The sequence below is a fragment of the Oryzias melastigma genome, linkage group LG6 (assembly GCF_002922805.2).
Source record: "Oryzias melastigma strain HK-1 linkage group LG6, ASM292280v2, whole genome shotgun sequence".
Lineage (NCBI taxonomy): Eukaryota > Metazoa > Chordata > Actinopteri > Beloniformes > Adrianichthyidae > Oryzias > Oryzias melastigma.
The window spans coordinates 6,767,733-6,789,139 of NC_050517.1; the positions used below are offsets into that span (position 1 = coordinate 6,767,733).

A 21,407-nucleotide genomic window follows, 5' to 3' on the forward strand; every position below is an offset into this window, starting at 1 on the left:
AAAAACAAAACCAACCCGTGATGAAGGAACGTCTGGCTCTGCTTTGACTCAAACCATCTCAGAGGAGTGAAGAGATTCAAACGAAGTGGCCAGTTTAGACACGTGGTTGAGAGAACCCACAAAAAGGTTTCCAGGGGAAAGCCCACCAGCCCAACCGTAGGGTGAGTAAAGGGGAACTCAGAAACGGCAGTTAACCGTTCTGTTCACACAGAAGAGGAAGTGCAGCTACGCCAGAAGGATCCCACGGTAACCTGCTGCTGAGCTGCAGTTGACGGAACGTCACTGCAGAACTAAATGAGCTAGAAATGATAAAGCTTTTTGAAAATATCACTAACAGTGTTTTAAAAATAAAAGCAGCCGAAGGCAACATTTAAAATTATACGAAAAGGATTTCAACAGATTCTTCTGTCTCTGAAAGTAAAAAAGTAAACTTAATGTCATGATGTCCTCAATCATCAGAAAAATGTTAAAATAACGTGTTAAAAACACTATTTCCATCGGGTGGGTCTTTAGTGCCAATATGATGATGAGTACAAGCAAGTATGATGGAGGATTACATATTTATGACTAAATACTAGTGCTGCGTCAAGAGATCATTTTAGTAGTCGACTGATCACCCACTATTTTTTTCGAATTAGTCGACTAATGGGATCATTCACACTAGCATTATCTGCCATAATGCTAGTGTGAATGCTGTAAGATGAATTTGGCTACTGAAGATGCTAGTGCTGATAGCTGAAGATGCTGAAATTGATAGCTAAAAACGCTGAAGCTGATGCCAGCTAACATATTAGTTAAATGCCAAATTAGCCTAAAAAAAGACTAAATTAGCCAAAATAGCTAGCATGTAGCAGAAATATCAGCTAAACTCCAATATAGCCTAAAAAAAACTGGAAAAAATAAAAAATTTGGCAAAAGGGCTAGCAGGTAGCTGAAATATTAGCTGAATTCCAAAACGGCATAAAAAAAAAAAAAAAAAAAAAAAAAAAAGATTAAGTTAGCCAAAACAGCTAGAATGTAACTGAAATATTTAGCTAAACTCTAAAATACCCTAAAAAATGAAAGAAAATCCTAATTAGTCAAAATAGCTAGCATGTAGCTGAAACATTCGCTAAACTCCATAATAGCACCCCAAAAACCGTAAAAAATGCCAAAATTGTCCAAAAATCTAGCATAATGCCATGATAACTTTCAACTTTACTACTCTATGACTCCATATAATATAAAGTAATGACTAATTGATTATTAAATTAGTCGTCGACTATTTTAATAGTCGATTAGTCGTTGATTAGTCGACTAATCCTGGCAGCTCTACTAAATTCTGGACGTTAGCTGATTCAGAAAGAACATTTTTACAGGCGCAGCAGCTCCACTTCATTCCTGTCCTCGGCTCCAATATTCAGGAGGATGAAAGCATGCCTGTCCTCTCATCCTCAGAGGACGTCCAGCTCCTGCTGCTGTGAGAACAAGGAGCCCAATCATGACACTTCTGCCGCCGTGCTGCAGCACTTGAGAGAAACAGAAGGCTCTCCTTGAAACAGCATTAAAGATTGGTCGAGATTTTACAGGTTTAATTTAATAAATAAATACATATTTTTATATTTTTTTATATAAATGAAAGTTGTATTAATTTAAACTCTTTCATGTTCTGATCGGAACTTTGTTGATGTTTTGACTGAATCCTGGTGGGAAGGAGATGAAAGTGAGAGGAACAAAGCAGACATCACAGCTGCTGCCGCTCAGGTCTGGACCCCAGCAGTGACAGAACCCCCCCGGGATGGAGCGGAACCAACCGCGTGGATCCGGATCCCGGTTTCCTTCAGATGACCTCCAGAGACCCGAACCCGTCCTGACACGGAGCCGGTTCTACACCAGAGCTCCGCGTGCGCTTACCTGCCTCGCTAAGAGGTAGCCACTAACTCCGCGAGCTAACAGCTAACATGAAGTGACCACAGACGGCAAAGCATGAAACTTCACACGCAGCCGCTAAAGTAGAGACGGCGCGCGCGCGGGCCGTTCAGAGGCGCACGCGGCGGAACGTACCGTGGTTCAGTTATGTGGGGAAGGGGGTGAAGTTCCTCGTTGGCATTTCTTCCAGCTGAACTTCAGCATGTGTCCGGACTGTGGACGTGTCTGCCGCGGAGCTAACAGTTAGCCACGCGCGCACCGAGCCGCGCGGCCGCCTGCAGGTGTCGCTACTTCACCTGTAGAGGTCGCTGTTTCACCTGCACGCCTGCAGGAATCAGGCGGGTCAGCTGTCTTACAGTATAAGTAAATGTGCTTAACTTAGAAGATATTTTAAATTCTGACATATAAAGTCTTAATGTGGTGTTATATTATAAATAAAACTTTAGACTTTATGAAAGTGAAAGATCCACTGATGAAAATTGTGTTTTTAACATGTTATTGTGTCATTTTTTTCATGATGAAGGACATATGCAAAGAAAATTAAGCTGAAATTTGCATTTTTGAGGATTGCTTTATACAAATCATGCAGATGAAATAATCCAGCTGGATAATGTTTGTAGTTGTGATGTAGAACCTACGTCCTAAGCTCCCTGCTCCGCTCCGTTCTGATGCATCAAAAAATAGATCCATGAACGTCTTTGTTTTCCATGTCTGAGCTGGAATCTGGATCTAAACGGTACGGATGGATAGCTCACTGTTTTTGTTGTACTGTAATATTAGGTTGGGATGTGAGGGGCTGTAAGCTAGTGGGAGAATGAGAAAACAGATGGATGATGGGAAGTGGGGGCAGGCTTACTTTGTGTGAATAGTACCGCCACAATTAAGAGGTGAATTTCTAATCAACTACTTCCGCTCTGCAGAAACTACGTCCTAGAAAATTACTGTTTTTTTTAATATATTTTGTCAAAAGGCAGCATATCCATAATTGATTTTATTAAGAAGGCCAAGGTGGTGAGGTGCTACTGAGTTCTTTGCTGCTAGTGGTATTCACACTCTCCAGGCTCTTTTAAGACATTTTATTTAAGGTTTTATCGTAATGCCTCAGAGAATGACGTTATTTTATCCCTCACCAATATAAAGCACAGCACTCTTAAATATCTGTCTCCGCTCTGGAGGTTCTGGTATGGACACATTTTTAAGCCTTTCAGTTTTTAAGTTTGTAATATGTTTTTACTTTGATTCTTATGTCAATTTGTCTATTTTTATATGTATAATTACTGTACCTTTTATGTATGAATTTCTGTTTGTTTTTTATAGTCTGGTTATTTGGACCTCGAGTCTTCTGTTCTAAAGACTGAAAAATGATTGGAGTAGGAATTTACAGTGAAGCATCCTTCTTCATGCCAATCACCTTTATGTCCTCTTCTTCCTCCACGAACTTTGGTCCACCCCAGGGGCATCAGAATCCAGACTTTGAGGACCACTTTCCTAACCAACCGGCCACTGGAGCTTCTTATTGGCCAAACACACCTGCTCCAAGTAATCAGATGAGTCAGGATTTCTGGAAAACCAACAGGAGGGCAACCCTTTAGGCCTGGAGTTTGACACCTCTGATCTCCATCTCTCTCCTGGTAGCTCCAACCTCAGCATCCTTTTACCAACATCATCATTGCCCTTCCTCTCAGCGTGTCCAGATAATCTGCATCACCATCTATCCTCGTCACTCCCAAAGAGAACCTCAACATCTTCCCACTCTGGGTCTTTCTCTGAACTGAAGGGTGGGCATCTCCAGTCTTCTCCATCCTTCCTTTCATTCATGCTACTCCTTCCTCTGGGGAGAAGTTCCAGCCTGACTTCATTTCAGCTGCTGTCAGAAATTAGGAGTGAGCCAGTCGATACAAAATTTGTCATTTAATGCAACATAACTGTGACTGAATTACAATTAATCTCATGGAAATAAATCACCAAACTGACAGGATGTTTCATACATGTATATATATTACAATGTGACTTGTTATATAATACAGTCAGGATCTGTTTTTAATAAAAATAAGCACTGGAGGAGAACGGTGATGCTTCTCGATTTTATTGTAAATCGGACATTATGCACATTTAGCAACTTCTGACTTGTTAATGAAGCTTGTTATGTGGTCACAGGACTCTGCACTGAGAGCTCAGGCGAGTCAAACCAAAAAAAAGGCAATTCAGCCAGGAGCACTGAGAGCTGAAGATCTGACATCCAGGACAGATGAGGGGGAGTACCAAAACGAAAGGACAAGAAGGTTGTGTGGCCGACAGTGGTGGCTGCTTGTGCCGAAGATACGAGTCAGTGATGACGAAACCTGCTTCCCTCTTTTGCTTGTAGGGCTCTCTATGGAACAACAGGAGTGATGTGGAGCTTTTCGCTCTTTTTTTAAATAACTGGTTTCAAAAATCTCAAATGAAAACCGTTTCTCATCGGGACAAAGTCGAGGTCTGGTCTCACTGACACAAGAAATATTGCACACATGATACTGGATTTTTCAGGGTGTTTTTGCATACAAGTGTCTGCTCTCTTTCCTATGTCTGTCAATGTTCCTTAAGTTTAGCTGTAGCTGATGAATCCAATCACTGGGGGGGGTGTCTGTGTCATTCTATGTGTAATGTGACATCACATTCAGAGACCAAACTCTTCTTTGCTCCCATTTTGTCTAATTTTTGTACAAAGACAAAACAACTATCCAGTCATGCAACATTGTTTGGGAGGGGATGGGGCTCGGGGGCGGGGCTTGTCTGTTGTCTTCTCCGCTGTTTAAGCATTCTGCATCTCTTTGCCGATCTTGTAGCTCAGGATCTTGTTCCAGTCGATCTTGGTGCGAGTCACAGGAAGCTGGCGGCGTAAGGCTTTGAAGGTAGTGTCCGACATGGTCTGGTAATTCTCGTTGATGGCGGTCTGACGAGAGAGAAGAGCAGATGGATGGAGGTGAAGGAAGATGACAGCTTCTGATAAAAGCTTGAAAGAAAACACAGGAGAGCTAGCGGCACTCAGAGGCTTGAAACTCCTGCTCTGAAAAATGAGCCTTTCTACGACCTTTATTGTGGAGATCTCATCTTATTGTGAAGTTCTACTCCGTGTTTCCGCTTCAGACCACTATTATCTTTAACGTCACAACATACAGAAGCTTGTACTCCGTTGGCATAGCAACAGGAGTCAACAGGATGTAAGATGACCCAAGAATGGAACCTGCTGAAGCCATGACTACATCATCCAACACCAAATGAAGGCCCTTCAAGTTTGACTATGGCTTCCTCCCACCGTCCAAAAACATGCTTCATAGGTTAATTGGTGACTCTAAATTGTCCCTAGGTGTGAATGTGAGAGTGACTGGGTGTGTGATTGAGGCCCTGAGACAGACTGGAGACCTCTCCAGGGTGAACCCTGCCTTCGCCCTTCAGCAGCCGGGTTAGGCTCCGGCACCCCCGCGACCCCGAAAGGGAAGAAGCGGTGAGGATAATGAATGAATGAATCGTGCAGCCTCTGTCTTTTCATTAGTTTCTAGTATTAAAACAGGACTCAATCCAGTGAAGTCGCCATTTGAAATAAAGATAAAGATTTGGTGTCATGGACTCAAATAAAACAAAAGTTTTTTTTGTGCTGAATGCTCATAACTTTGTTCAACTATTGCACTTTGACTCCATACAACATAAAGTAACAACTAATCAACTATTAAATTAGTTGTTGACTATTTTAACAGTCGATTATTCGATTAATCATGGCAACCCTAATGCAGAGCATGATAACATGAAACATCCGGGACTTACACCAGCTGACCAATCACAAAATCCAACTGTAATACCTCGTTTTAACCTGTAGGGGGCAACACACAGACAGTTTTGACTATATTTTCAGGAATTAAATATGCTTATTTTAATTTGACAATAATTTGGCAATGACCAACAGACAGCACTTTAAAGCTCCATTTATAGTGGTCAGCAGCCCAAAAAGTTGATTTTGGGTTTGGTTACGACCTTATGACAGCGCATCCTGGAAATGTTATTTAGCAACAGGAAGTCACATTGCGTTGACGTGAAAAAGACCCATTCACTAGAATTTAAGACAATGGAATTCTTTGTGTAAAACCTCATTTTAGTTCAATCAGAATTAAGACATTTTAAGGATCTGTGTCCACTCTGAGCGAGACCACGTCAGAAAAAAGACGTTGCTGCTTTGAAATATTTTGTACTTGTTCATCAGTGTTTTTCTGGCACGTTGAGGAACTGTCTTGAGATCATCAGCTAGTGAGAACTGGATAATTTGGCAGATAAAAGAAGATCAGACATAAAAGCAAAGCCTGTGAGAGTCAGGACATGTCCTGCAGATAAACCCATCTCCAGTCTGCTCTGGTTTCTGTGTGAGCAGAACTTGTCTGTAGACGTTCAGCTGCTTTTGATAGTGAATGTTCCATCTCCTGTAGCAGACTTCATACCTGATAATCGTTCTCTGCAGCCTCCATGATCTTCACAAACTCTTTAGCAGTTGAAGCCTCATTCTGTCAGGTGAAAAACATGCTTAACTTTATCAGAACACAGACAGCAGAGTGCTGAGAAGAAGAACGTCTCGGTGGTACTCACAGAGATCGACATGGATTCCTGAACCTCTTTGTGGCTCACCAGCTGCACATTTCCATCCTCATAGTAATGAACCTGGAACGATTACATTTTAATTGCTGGTTTCAAACATCTTCAATACAACTGCTTAACGCTACATAAATCCATTTCCACTACAATGTTTGTTTTTTGTGTATTTCACCGAAATAATACCTGGATTTTCATGATTCCTGCCACTTGGGTGGTGGAGGGGGAGATGGTGAACTTCCATTCTGACCTCCAGCGTCCGTTCCTGTGTAGATTTAAAGACTAAATCAGCCTGTAAGTCCACGTGCAAGAAGGTACAGCAACTCCCACAAATGTGCTGCAGTGTAGAGATCTTTAGAACAGTTCAGACCGAGTCCACTATAAATGTGCGCCTCAGTTGTACAGTTGACAAAAACGGGAAAAAAATGTATCAAATATTCTCCAAAGTTAGTCTTATCAAAGCCAAAATGTTTACTTTTCATTATCAGGGTTTCATCTTGAGCAGAGTTCAGTACGATAAGAAAACATTTCTGTATTTCAAACTTGCAAAACAATCAGACAAAGCTGTTTTTTTTCTGTAGTAGAGCTGTGGATTGTTACTTTGGTGGCGATTCAATATAAATCACAAATCAAACCATGATTCTGGCTTTTTAATGTTTGCTGCTATGTGTGTGACTTTTTACTGTATGAAAATGAAATCATGTCTTAAATCGCCATCATTTATACCTTCATTTATAACAGGAGATCAGAATCAACAAAACTGATAACAACAGAAAGATTTAGATAAAAGGAAATGGTGTTTCTCAATTTTAACTTTTTTGTCAACCTTCTGGTTAAGTTCAGTACTACACAAAATAAAAATCACTGTTGTTTGGATCATTTCACTACAAAACCCAAAAATGTTCTACACAGTTTTTCACTGACACGGGGATTTGTTTACTTCTGGGGACATTAGCGCTGCTCTTTTAGCTTTGTTTAAGTTTATAAACTTCAAATCTAGCATTATTCTGCATTTCAGAGCAAACAATACATCATCCCTGGCTAAGATCTTACTACACTCTACTATCTTTAAAAAGATTGTGGATCAGCGATAGCCACCTTTCTCCATGTCAGAATCAGTTGACTCACGTTGATCACGATACTGTACCTTAAAGATTGTGTTATTTCGGTGTTACCCGTGACATCTACTCTGGGTTAAACATGTAACTGAATTAAACCAATTTCAATCTTAGCATAAATGAAGGATAGTCTTAACGTTTTGACAGAAGTACAGAGCATTTCAAATGAAATCCTGTTTATGAATAAATATACAAACAAAAGAACGCGTTATTACTCTGTTCAGTCTCTGCAGGCTGTTCATATGAGGAATGGGCAGAGACTGGTAATAGTCGCATGTTATTTGACGGGATCATCACACTAACAGCTTTCTAAGCACCTTAAGACCCAGCAGTAAAGAGGATTGGTGCCGTTATTATCCAATTAGATTAACCTGATCAGCAGCAGCTCAGGAACACCTGCACATGCTCACTCTGCACCAAAGCACAGTTCAAGACAGGCCCTCCAATCACTGACTGTATATGAGAACTGGACTGAGTGAGTGTGACGTCAGCCATAGAAAATTCTTTACTTTTGGCTCCAACCAGATGAAGTCAAGTTAGTCATAATTTGTTTGCGATCTGAACGTTGGAGCCAGATGAAGTAGATGAAGCAGTCAGTTTTTGTCTGAGTCATTGTTTCTATGGAAACCACTTGTTGGAAGTCCATACCCCCTACCAATGAAAGCTGACTTGGGAGAATCTGTCAAACGTTCAACGAGAGACCACCTGATTTTACGGAGGCATCTGATTATAAAAAAAATGAACTAAAAATGAAGATTATCCAGAACATGTTCTGGTTATAGAATGATAAAGTAATAGCTGTTTATCTCTCCATAGGAGTCTATGGGGTTTTGGATTCTTGGAGCCAGCAACTACGTCCTGTTTGGAGCGTCAGGGTGGAGGGGTCACTCTGTCCGGTTCTCATTTACAGATGTTTTAAACCAAGAATAGAAGAAAGAGAGAAGTTGTTCAGATTCTAAGATCTGAGACGCACCAGAAGTTTTTGGGTTGAAACTGATGGCACTCGATGCACACGATGATGGTTTGATGCCCATCGATGGTTTTCCCGTAAATCTGAAGGAAAAGAAAAAGTTTAGATTTCCATACAGCTTGTTAATATTTTAAATTCTGCTGCACTAACAGGTTAGTGGTTCAAGTTCTGGTTCTGAATCTGCTCTCTGTGTATTTCTGCATTGATGTTCATGTAGTTTTAATCAAAGTCGGGTGAACGTACAGTGCACACTCCACTGGGGTAGTGCTCCTTGACATAGGCCCTCACAGACGAGTCCACCGCACTCCTCCAGCCCTCCATGGAGCTGTCCACATCGTGGGGTCTCGGGTCGCTGGCCTCTTTTCTCAGGTGGTCGAACTTGAAAGAGATCTTGTTCTTGGGATCCAGCACCCGTCCGTTCCCCAGGTCGCCATGCTCTGTGATTAAGACCTAACGTGCAGAGCGGTGAAGGAGATGAAAGCGATAAACAAGCAGGACCGTGTTTCCACTCCACCCTGGGCTCAGCCTGCTGGGTGTCAGACTGGGGAACTTCAGGCACAGCAACAGAGGGACATGATGACATCTTTGCACAAGATACTGCAACAGTGACTAATGCTGCCACACATCCACACAATAGCCTACTTCACAGTAGCTCTCCAGCACAAAGACAAATCTAGAAGTAAAAAAATTGTATTTTCTATTTTTCCTGCCCAGGACACAGCATCAGCAATGTAATCCCTTCATCTAATGACTACAAAGGATTTTGATGATTGTTAACTTTTACAGCTGCTTAAAGGGTTAGTAATGGGCTGGGACAAAGCTAAAATAAGTATCCAGATATATTCCATATGTTCAAATGTATCAAAAATAACAAATAATTACCGTTGACAAACGCAGGTTTTTGTAAAATTTGACAAAATCAACGACAAATCACACTCGCATTTCGCCCTGCTTCAGAAACGGCTCGATTTGGGTCACGTGACGCGTTGACGTCATGTGAGTGAGACAGCGCCAGCAGCAGAATGCAGGCGGACCCAGAGTGTCTGCAGATACATGTATGTGTGTGCGCTGCGGCAAAGTTGAATTATATAATCGTCGGTGTTATGGTACGACGGAGTATTAGGGCCACCAAAAAAAAAAAATTTAAAATTATGATTTTTAAAGTCGTAAATTTACGAGATTTACAATCTAAATGAGCCTATTGTGAATGAACACTGAGCAGAACCAGACCGACTAAACTGTGAAAAGCTTCTGATTTCAACAGGTAAACTGAATGTTTAAAACATTGCAAATGTTTGGAAGTTTCTTAAGTTTATTAATCATTGATGGTGGCTTGCAGGATCTCTGCAGATCCGTTGATGAAACCATTGACACTCACAGCGGTCCACCAGTCATTTCTTCCTCTGTGAAAGATCAGATCTCATTCATTTCTGTGTGATGCTTTCATCTGAAGAGGAATCGTTTTCGGAATTTTCTGTGTATGTGAATAAATAAGTGAATGAATAAATAAATAAATAATAAAGTGGCGGACGGTCCTGCAAACATGTCTCTAAGCTCTTTATTTTGCATATGAAACTCTGCATTACCGACCCGGATAGTCAGCGTCATTGATGATTTGATTTAGAGTCGCCAAAAGGTTCCGATCTGTAAATAAAGCTTCACGAGATGCTCCACGTCTTCCAGCTTCGAGCATGGCTCTGATAAACGGACAGCTTTCAGTTTCATGGGCATTCTCAGCGTCACTGTCAGTGTCATTGCCAGATTGTGAGCTCTTACTTTACTTTAATTGATAGGGCTTTACAGTCCTCAAACCACAAACACCCGGCGCCTCTGAATCAGCGTCACTTTCAGAACAAATGTTTCCACAATCTGAGTCTGAAGACAGAATTGTGGACCTTGAAATATCGCCGCTATCGCTAGCTCCGACACGCACAGGAGAAGCCATCTTGCTATGTTTACCCTGGTTACGTCACGCGCACCACGTGACCAAAACGGAGCTTTTGACCCGGAAGAGACAGGTTTGCCAAATTTAGCCTCAAAAATGCCGTTTTATTTCAATATTTCTTGCTCAAAACACGCCAAAACATTTGGAAATGGTAAATATAAGGCGAAATACAGTTAACACCGAAAATGACCTACAACCCCATTACTAACCCTTTAAACAATGATGTGCTAAGAAATTAGCAAACCATCATATTTGAGTCACCTAAAAGAATCGGGGGCTTATTACTTTCCACACATGCCATAATTCACATTTATGCTGATATGGCAGAAAATTTCCCAGTAAATCAATTAAAAGTTGACAACAAAACAGTTTTTAGGCAGTTTTTTTTTCTTTTACAGTAACAAAAAAAAGGAAGAAAGATCCAATATATTTGTAGATAAAGTTCAATGAATCTGATTTACATTCACAGCTAATCTACTTATCTGAATTTCCACGTCTGAATGGGAAATTTGTTAAAAAACAATTTTACACCACTACAAAGTTCATAAAAGACTTTGATTAGCTTTAATAAAGAGAAGTTTTGTTTAAATGTAAACTCTCCACTGCCTCAGCTCAACAGCAGCTGGATAGGTTACAGCAACCCCTTGACCCCAAATAGGAATACATAGATCTAGAAACATGTATTTTTGTAGAGTTTTTTTACATTTAAATATACATTTTGTGATGTTAAGACAATCTGCAGTCAATGGCAAGCTTTCACCGAACACTGAAACATTTATAATGACGATCATGTCCTACTTTTTATCAATCATTCTTTCATCAACACAACATGAATAGAGACGGACAAACTGAATATGTTGGGTAGAAATGAGCTCTTTCAGACCCATGATGTGACTGGTAAGGTAGCAGACTCACCTGTTCTTCATAACCCTCGATTTTCACGGGGGTGAACTGGTCCAAGTTGTATTGTGCAAACGCACTGCAGACACAAACACAAAGTTACTACAAATGCTTTCAGTGACTCAATTGGCTTTAATGCAGTTTGTAACCTGGAGTTGGAGGTTTTTCACTTGGATAACAAACTCACTACCAAACTAATCAGTTACACTGAATAAATGCAACATATGAGCCAGTTTTTCTAGTTTTGGTATTTACATGAATGAAGAATATTAACAATGATTATTAATTTTGACCAAATAACAAAAACAGAACATCTGTTGATCAGTAAGACAAAGCAGTTCTGGTCATCAGAGCATCAGTGAGTCTGGATCTGGACCGGTCCAAGGTAGACACTAATGTTTCCTTGTTTCCACCGAGCGGTCCAGTCTGGTTTAGATTGGCCTAGGAAATATATTATATTCAAATATATATAATATTCAAAGTATTAAATGTTGTTTGAGAGAAGATTGCGGGCGGTGAAGAGGAGTAGATTTGCTTTTCTTTCGTCATAAATTAATGACCATCCTCCAAGTCAACTGGTTTCAACAGTAGCTCAGAACTAACCGGTCTGTTCCATATTTCTATGGACCTACAGCCAACGGGAGCCCAAATAAATGGTATGGTTTGGTCCTGCCAGATAGGTCCATTTTAATGTACCGTACAGCTCAGTGGAAACGAGGCTTAAGTGATGATAATTGACACAGCATTGCTTTAAATTAAAACAAAATCTTGTGGTGGTTCATAGTGCCCAAAGTTAGATTTTTTGGAAAGCTGCTGCTAACCACAACATACAAAGAAAGCTAGCACAGTTTATATTTTTGTCTGCAAGAGAAAATATTGATTTGTTATAAAGTGATGACCAACAAAATGCACAAAACTAATCTTTTAAGCATGATTTTAAAAAGTTACAAAACAGTATTATCCTCATCTTGTCTTCTTTGTGAAGCACTGTGATTTTTATCTGCAAAAGGTGCTGTAGAAATAAACATGTACTTACTTACATAATCACTCATAGACTCACTCAAAGCACACATTTGTTGAAACATTAAAATAACTTTGTTGTTTGACATGATAACTACAGCATGTGAACCTTTAATGACTGAGGTTCCTCTTTAGAAACACTGTCTGATTCCCCATCAGCTACACTTGAGCTTCTGTACCTCCCAAACATTTACCAATGCTGCTGTGTACTGACCTCAGATGCATGTATGTAGGATTTACTTATTAAAATACAATAGACTTGCTCGTACAAAGGCAGGTTAGACTTACTGAGCTGCACCCTCCCTGAGAAGATTGTCGTTGTTGAGCAGCAATCGCACATCTGAGGAGGAACATGAAAGAAGGATGAAGAAAACAAAAGAACATCAAATGGAGCTGCATTAACACGTATGAACATATGGGTTACAACTCTTTAGAAGATTCCCCATGACCTACACACACATACACCACACACAAAATATGATGACGATAATAATAATAATAATAATACATTTTATTTAAAGCGCCTTTCATGTCACCCAAGGACACTGTACATGATAAAACAGAATAAATAGACATAAAAACAGAGCACAATAAAATTATATAGAAAAAATAAATAAGTCAGCAAGAATACACAGAAAATCGAAGTGAGAAGGCAGATTTAAACAGGTGAGTTTTTAGATGGGATTTGAAAATTGGTAGGGAGACAATATTGCGGAGTTCAGGTGGGAGAGAGTTCCAGAGTTTGGGAGCCGACCGACTGAAGGCTCGGCTCCCCATAGTGACCATGCGCGCAGGAGGTACGGAGAGCTGGAGAGAAGAAGATGACCGGAGAGAACGACAGGGGGAGTACATTTGGAGGAGATCAGAGAGGTAAGGAGGTGCCAGATTATGGAGGGCTTTAAAGGTCAGAAGGAGGAGTTTGAACTGAATTCTGGATGTAATTGGGAGCCAGTGCAATTGGTGGAGGACAGGGGTGATGTGGTCATAGGCTGAAGTCCTAGAGATTATACGGGCAGCTGAATTCTGGACCAGTTGTAATTTTTTGAGGGTTTTGTTAGGGAGACCATAGAGGAGGGAATTACAATAATCGAGGCGGGAGGTGACTAAACTGTGAACCAAAATCGAAGCGGAGTGGACCGTAAGAGAGGGGCGGAGACGATTTATGTTGCGCAGGTGGAAATAGGCAGCTCGGGTAACGTTATTGATGTGGTTATGAAATGATAGTGATAGTAATAATAGTGCTGTCCAGTTGCTGTTTATTTCTTCTGCTTCTGATGCTTGAACGTTAGATCCCTTTGGTTCCGAGCTCAAAACTTTCTTTTAAAAAGCATGATAAAACCATTATAATAACTATCCATTTTAATTTGAATAATTTTAAACACATCAGAGCATCGTTGACAGATGAAGCAGCGTTTGAACAATGTAACACAAATATTTACACTCTTTGATCTTATCCCACATAAATTATTGCATCACCACTTGGTCAATAGCTGGTTCCACTGTTCTTAGAACTCTGGAATCCTGCTGCAAAAGAGAAACCTCGTTTTTACCAACACTGTCACACTCTCCAAAAATTCAAACTCCTGAGCTTTGAAAATCTTAAGCATTTCAAATCAGCCTGTCTTGTCTATTAAGTACTACATGGTTCAGCCCCCCCACCACTGAATGAATTCACTAAGCACAAATCATTCAGAGGCTCCTCCAGAGGAGCTCGGGCTGTTGTTAGAGGTCACTGTGAGGTCCCATTTAGACGAACCTCTTTAGTGTCATTCCAGGGCTCAACCTACTGGAACAGAATACCGATAATAAGAGAAAGTGAAAATGTTGTCATTTTTTAAAAAAGAGCTGAAACTGTGGCATTTGGAGTCTAAAATGTCAAATTACAAATGACCTGAAATAAGAAAATGTGATTACAAAGCAAGCTCTGATTTTAAAAATGGTATATCTCGTCAAATTTTATTCTGTATTTTATTTCTCTTATTTTGCATACTGTGTACTGTATATCTCTTAAACTGTTTTCTTTTAACATCAACCTGCCAAAGGACTCCAGATGGAAATTAGCCTGAGGCTATAATCTGGCATATTTACATTTGTTTTAATGTTCATTGATATGCATTGTCTCTTTCTCAATAAAGTTAATACAAAAAAAAAAAAACTGTGTAGCTCTTTATGAACAGACAGAGAGGTGAGATGATACACTATCGCCCCCTAGAGTGTCTGTATGGATCATGCAGGGAGGGAGCAGACAGAACCTGATTGTGCCTTTTTTTCCACATCAGCACAAGTTGTGAGTTTAAAGACAGTCAACGCTCACTAATGAACCATCTCTGTGGTTTATTTCCAAGATCAGAAGATATACTTTATTTCACATTTTGAATCGAAATTCAGTCCAATTCTAACATAAGTTTAAACTATGAAATAGTTTAGTTTTAGTAAGTGGACTTCACTGTGTAATGTTGCATTCCATATATTAGTCACAGTTTGATGTTTGCTGCTTTCAACATGTTTGAACAATGTTACACAAAGTAATGTTTTAAATGAGGCACTTTTTCTTGCTTTTGTCTTAGTAAACAAATTAAACTAAGTCAACACTTGAAGGACTTATATCATACAAAATCAACGTTGAGGTTTTAAGTGTGTTATAATGTTAATTTCCTAGAAAAAACACCCCCTAAGTGGTATTTTGCTCTATTCATGCACGTCTGAGCATTCCTCTAAAACTGTGCGCTGAGCACCAGCCCGTTCCAATCCACGAGAATGACTGGGCCCCCACCATAGACCGTTAATGAGAACTCCACATAACAAGTGCTGATGTCCCCATAGGAAATGCATTACCTCCAGCCCCCGCAAAACCAGGCCAGAGCCTTCACCGTCACTTCCTGATACGTCTACCGCCATATTTCAAACGATTCAAACCCTTCGAAAGCGATCAGTCCGAGTCGGTCTGTCACGTTTTTAGAGGAACTTCTGTCTCCAATCACGAGTGAGCTTGTTACAGCTTGCTTGAAGTCTACACCCCTCCCTATGAAAGCAGCTACGGGAAATCTGTCAATCAAACGGTCGAGGCGGGGCCAGCGGGCACCACATGCTTTTACTGAGGCATCTGATTGGTCAATTTATAACTTGAATAACTGGCAATAAAGAAAAAATATCTTTAAAAAAAATTATAATTAGAAAGAAGATGTTAAGAAGAATTTATTAGAGAAAGAATGATTATTCTGAAATATAAAATGACTGATAAATAACTGTCAATTTCTCAATTGAACAGACCCTCCAGGATTTTGCGGCAGATTTTTATGATCGTTGCAGCCTAAAACACCTGATGTTGCGGCAGCTTTTGCAAAAAGTTGCAACAAAAGTTGCAATGTTTTTTAATATATATATTGAAAAGCACCTAAAAAAATTTAATTATGAAATAAACTTCACATTCTCATTTTCCAACTCTTTTTCTTGTGACACATGCACTAGGAAAATACTTCACCATCACCATTAAGTATGGTGTTGTGCTTTCATTTAACTTGAATAGAAGGGGCAAACCCAAAATGAACCTCTGGTACTCCCAGCTCACAATAACCCAAATATTTGTGCATTGATTTGATCATACTTCAGAATAAAATGAAAATTTTCAGGGAAAAAATATAAACTTAAAAAAAGCCAACAACAGCATAAGCAGATTAAGCCTCAGATCTCCATCTTCCCCACAGAATCTTGCTCTTTATCTGGTTCAAAAGCAACACTGGTGAGTCAATGGTTGTTGTAGAGGAAGACCAAGATTTTTAGGAGTTTTTTCTGTCTGTAATGATCAGCTCTGTTTGGAGAAGATTCTCTCAGGCGTCTGTACAGGTTTCTTGTGGAGGTTGATCTATATGGAATTATTTTCCTGCTGATTCTAAATTCTTTTTATTATCAATTTCCAGAGTCTCTCTGTCTTTCTCTCATAACAACATGACAGACCACTCTCTACCCACTCAGCGAAACCCTCCGCCCTGCTGTGTGCGCGCCCACGATCACGGTCAGTGCACCCCCACCCCGTCGCATAAGCGATCACACTTAGCGCCCCCCTACCTTCATCCCGCCATGTGCGAGTGCGCACATGGCGGGATGACAGTTTACGTGCGTCTTGAAGAGACAAAAGTCAGAAAAGACTAAAGAGAGAATAATTAAAAAAAGAGCACAGCTCCCGGTAAGGAGTCAGAAGGGAAACCGTCACCAGGCTGCATTGTCATCCATGACTGTTGTCACGGGAGATTGTTCAAAGTTGCAGTTAAAGTAAAAAGTTCCAGATTTAAAACAAACTGTGGGTTTTGCTTGAATTTGCATTAATAGTTGCGACCGCAACATCGCAAAATCCTGGAGGGTCTGGTTGAAGTCTACAGTACTTTGGCCTTCTTGCAACCTGTAGGTATTTCCTATTTGGGACATGAGAGGGGAGGGGTTGCTCAGTCCAGTTCTTACTTATACAATCTATGGCTAACACACACCGGCTCTAGAATGACGGGATGAAATGGGCAGCATCCACAAGGAGCTAAAAGCGGAGCCTCAGAGATTGAGTCGCCTTACTTCCAGATAGGAAAAGGAACTCACAAAAAATAACTCATGGTTCATATAAAAAAAATAAAGTGTGTCAAAAGTAACATATTATCATATATATGGATATAGTTTACTCTGGAGGCTTAAAATAGCCCTTTAAGAATTATTTTTAGTTACATTAAATGATGGCTCATTTATGTAATTAATCGTGTTAGTTGTTAACATCAAATCTCAATTCAAATATAACTGACTGCTTTATATTTTTCTAAATCAACCAAATATAAACATCTCATGTGTGCTGTCTATGTATTTTCTTAGTGTGGAAAATGTAAAATAATAAACCATTTACTTTACATGTACTCATCAGGTTTAGAAGTAGTAGTTAGAGAACTCACCATTGAAAACTTCGTTGAACTCGCCTGGCGGAGCATGGATGACAAAGTTAGCTGCTATGCGTACCTAAAAAAAAAAAAAAAAAAAAAGTTTAGACACTACTATAGGAAAGAAAATAAACACTAATGTATACAATACACTCATAAATAATGACTTGCGTAATAAGGTGAAATAAATTATACCATACGAGAATATTCTAATTTATAGAAACCAACTGAGACTGATGATGGCACTTGGATGAGCAGTGAAAGGCTTCAAGAAAGAAGACCAAGTCCAGACGCTGTGACTCAACTTCAAGACTAGAAACTAAACACTCAGATTTGTATCAAATTTAAAGCAAAGCTTTTTTTTTTTAACAATCAAAGACATGAAGCTTTCATCAGGTGTACTACATTTATTTGTGCAGTGCTGCTGACAGAGGGAAGGATATGGCTGTGTCTAATATTTTAGAGGTGTCTTGTGTTGGCCTGAAACATAAATGTACAGTCATTTTTACTCTTCTTTACTTCTCTAAGTCACCCTACTGCTTCCTGTTTTCAAGTCACGTGTTCCACCGACAGTAAGAAACAAGCCCTCCCCCCCAACTCCGTTTACAACCATATATGGAGATAAAAATGTGCTGAGGAGGATAGAACACACTCCATGCCCTACCTGCAGGTCTTTCTGACACTGACAGGGCGGCTCAGCTTGTGTCATCCTGGTGTCAGATGGAGGTTTAGGGAAGCATGTGTGGTTCTGAGGGAAAGAGTGTCTCTTGGGTCCTTATTAGCAGTCTGTGTTTATACAACTGCTCCTAAAGAGCTGTAGATTGATTATGGTAATGAGCAATGCTCAGAAACACCTTAAAAATAAAGTTTAAACTATATTAAATACCTAACATAACATTATTTTACTGCAGTTCATTAGTATTTGACCCATCTTACTAGATTACAAAATAAATGAAACTTATTTAACGCACCTGTCATTAAACTAATTAAAACGACTATGGAGAACCTTGGGTTTGCTACAAAGAAGAAGGGGGTTACTATGGAAATTTTATTGAGTCAAACCAATGATAAACACCAAACCAGAGTAAATACATGCAAAAGGCAACCGAAGAGCTTGACTAATATCACCTGTGATGACATAACAGAACCCTTTCTTGAACGGATGAAAAAAACCTTTAGAGCAGGGGTGTCAAACTCAATCACACTGGTGGCCAAAATCGAAACCCACATTAGGTCACCGCCCAAACAGGATAAAACATTTATTGAACACACTAAAACTAAATTTTTAAAACTTTAAAAACATAGCTTTTTAACAAACCTATGAATAAAAACAAGCAGGAATATTATTTCAGAATAAATCAACTTTAACCTTGGATATTTTAACATTTTACTCTCTGCAAGTTAGAAATAAGTGCAAAATAATATTGGGCCATTAGTAACAATAAAATAAAATGATCGGGAAGGCCGGATAGAGTAGCCCAGCAGGCCGGGTACAGTGTCATACAGTACAGTGTTGTAAGCAGCTATAGGTTACTGCTACTTTACTTAAGAGGACAGAAGGCACTTTTGGAGATCTGAAAAACTTTTATCAGGGTTGAATATTGCCACTGTACATTGAAATGCTGTGATCCAACGAGACATAACAATGGAGCAATACAGTATTTGGCAGCCACAGATTCTGCAAGTTGTGTCACTTTAAAATCTGAGTGTGGTCTTTAATGCTTATCATAAACACACAAATGTAAAAAAAAAAATCAGGGAAATCACATTGTGGGATTTTTTTTTTTTTTTAATTTGCTGATGTGTCAGGGTCTTTCCACATGACAAAGATCCCAAACAATAAAGGAGTGGCTATGTAAAAAGCCTTTCAAAGTTCTGTAGAGTTGTGGGCCGTCTCTGGACCTCAATCCAAAAGAGATTCTGTGGAGGGGGTTGAAAGTCTGTTGCCCAGCAACAGCCCCAAAACATCACAAGTTTAGAGGAGATCTGTACGGGAGAATGGAGCAAAATAGCATCCACAGTGCTGAAGACCAACAGAAAGTCTTTGACATTACCAACCAGGGTTACACTACAACGTATTAGATGAACTTTTGTCATTGACTATTTTCTACACCATAATACAAATGAATTCTTTAAAAATGAAACTATAATTTCCTGGATTGTTTTTCTCCATTTGTCGAAGTGTTTCTAAGATGAACATTGCTCTGACTTTATTCTTTTTAGCTATCATTTTGGCATTATTTTCATCTGACATTTCTTATATAAATTTAGCAATTACTCAAATAAACAAAGCCGTGGCAAACATTTCAATATCACTGGTTTAGCTTAAAAAAGAGAAGGCTACAATGTAAAAGGAATTTGCCCTTCATTTTAATTTGATAATGCAAAAAGTCACAGTCCAGAAGTCTTTCTGCAGTCACACCAGAAAACGAGTCTCTGGGCAATAATGCTTAATGATTCTAAGGTTCCACCAGACCCTTCTAATAAAAACCGTTTTGACGTCATTTTTCCAGTCCCCTTTTCAGCACCATGTTGCTCAACTCTTTTAGAATGAAGCTTTGAAGGTGAAACCACAAGTTACCAAGAGAGCCGGGACATTTCCTGAATATTTGTAGCCCTAAAACCACAGGTAAATACACTCACTGTGAGAGACATAAGCACCCCTGTAGTGTAAGATTCCCGTCTTTAAGCTCCTAGACACCAGCTGGTCCTTATTCACTGTATATTCCATCTCATGTTGTATTAATCCTCACCTTTTGACAGACATCCATACCAAAAATCCAGACAAAAAATACAATTTTGTCTGGAAAAAGACTCCTTAAAATGATACAGCAGACAAAGGCTGACAACTGGGGGGAAGGGTGCAATGCTTCATGCATAACAAGATCAAAGCAAGATCAAAGATGCACAAAAATGAATGTGAAGCAACTAGAAGATGGATAACAATCAGCAGTGTTGAAGATAAGGGGAAGTATAGTCATGTACAAAAGAGGTCACTCTTTCTGACTTCTGTTTTGTTTGCTTGTACGTTTGTCACCCATAACTATTTCAGATCATCTAGCACAAGGGTCTGCAACCCTTAATGCAAAAAGGTTTGTTTCTAACTAACCATAAACCAGTGAGAGCCACCAAGTCCCACTTCACCATTTAGAAAAATACACTTTATTTGTAATTTTGCGATCATTAAACCTTTTATTTACAACTTTAAATAGTTATAATAAATTACAACAGTGTCCTATTTTTCTATATTTAACTTTATTTTTTTAAGCTCACATACAAGTCTCGTTCAAAATAAAATCCTCCCTGTGTAAAAATAAATCCTTCTGTTGGAACAGATTTACTTAAAGAAGTCAAACACCACATTTTCAATATTAAGACTCCAACACGTCTTTATTCTTCTTTTATTTTCATTTAAGTATGGAATATAAACAAAGATCTAGAATCCAGTTCAAATATCTACATAGAAAATATAGGCAAAAATGACCCAAATTAGTTGACTAAAACAAATAAACCAAAACAATACACCATTTCTATTAAAATCTTTACCTTTTTCTTCAAAACCAAAGAGCCACAGTGAGGAATAAAAGAACCACATGTGGCTTTTTAGCCTCAGCTTGCAGACCCCTGATGTAGCATATGTGAATAATGGGTAAAGATGAAACAGAAAAAGACATTTTTAAATGAAGATGTTCCTCATCAATGGGGAAAAAAAAACATATGAACCTGTGAGAAAGAGTGATAACTCCTAAGAATGCAAGACTCCATCACAGCAACAGCTGTAAACAATCTCTGAATCCTTTGAAGTATTTATAACAACTTTTTATTAAAAAAAAAAAAAAACATTCCCAGTAGTGTTTTAATTATGATTTTGAAGTTTTTGAAGAAAATCCCCAACTTAAATGTCTGATTATGGCAGCTCTGGGTCTCACTAGCATAAATCTTCACCACTGCTCCATAAAAACATCCATCAATCTGGGTAATGTCCAGCCGTATGGTTCTGATCCGGATGTCAGCTGGACGAG

The 21,407-nt window shown here is 39.3% G+C and overlaps 2 protein-coding genes and 1 long non-coding RNA gene across 10 annotated transcripts in view; 1 reads left to right on the top strand and 2 right to left on the bottom strand.

Annotated features, from left to right (window-relative positions):
- Window positions 1-2,229, bottom strand: part of LOC112139209 (suppressor of tumorigenicity 7 protein homolog) — a 43,707-nt gene extending 41,478 nt beyond the window's left edge. For 7 of the 8 annotated variants that reach the window (XM_036212219.1, XM_024261939.2, XM_024261938.2 and 4 more), the window contains exon 1: window positions 2,044-2,229. The gene's annotated coding sequence lies outside the window, so the exon portion shown is untranslated. Of the gene's footprint in view, window positions 120-2,043 lie in introns of those variants that run through there. The other variant, XM_036212221.1, reaches the window with a different exon arrangement.
- LOC112139212 lies at window positions 16-4,607 on the top strand. The gene is made up of 4 exons (XR_002917948.2): window positions 16-161; window positions 1,438-1,568; window positions 1,694-1,908; window positions 3,363-4,607. It is a non-coding gene; the product is annotated as an uncharacterized LOC112139212 (long non-coding RNA).
- LOC112139210 (capping actin protein of muscle Z-line subunit alpha 2) overlaps window positions 3,801-21,407 on the bottom strand; it is a 27,698-nt gene continuing 10,091 nt past the window's right edge. The window contains exons 2-10 of the mRNA XM_024261940.2: window positions 17,401-17,464; window positions 12,764-12,815; window positions 11,471-11,534; window positions 8,854-9,060; window positions 8,614-8,693; window positions 6,709-6,787; window positions 6,520-6,591; window positions 6,375-6,437; window positions 3,801-4,840 (exon numbers count right to left, since the gene is read on the bottom strand). Coding sequence (XP_024117708.1) covers window positions 4,700-4,840; window positions 6,375-6,437; window positions 6,520-6,591; window positions 6,709-6,787; window positions 8,614-8,693; window positions 8,854-9,060; window positions 11,471-11,534; window positions 12,764-12,815; window positions 17,401-17,464 — 822 coding nt within the window. The 3' untranslated portion in view covers window positions 3,801-4,699. The remainder of the gene's footprint in view (window positions 4,841-6,374; window positions 6,438-6,519; window positions 6,592-6,708; window positions 6,788-8,613; window positions 8,694-8,853; window positions 9,061-11,470; window positions 11,535-12,763; window positions 12,816-17,400; window positions 17,465-21,407) is intronic.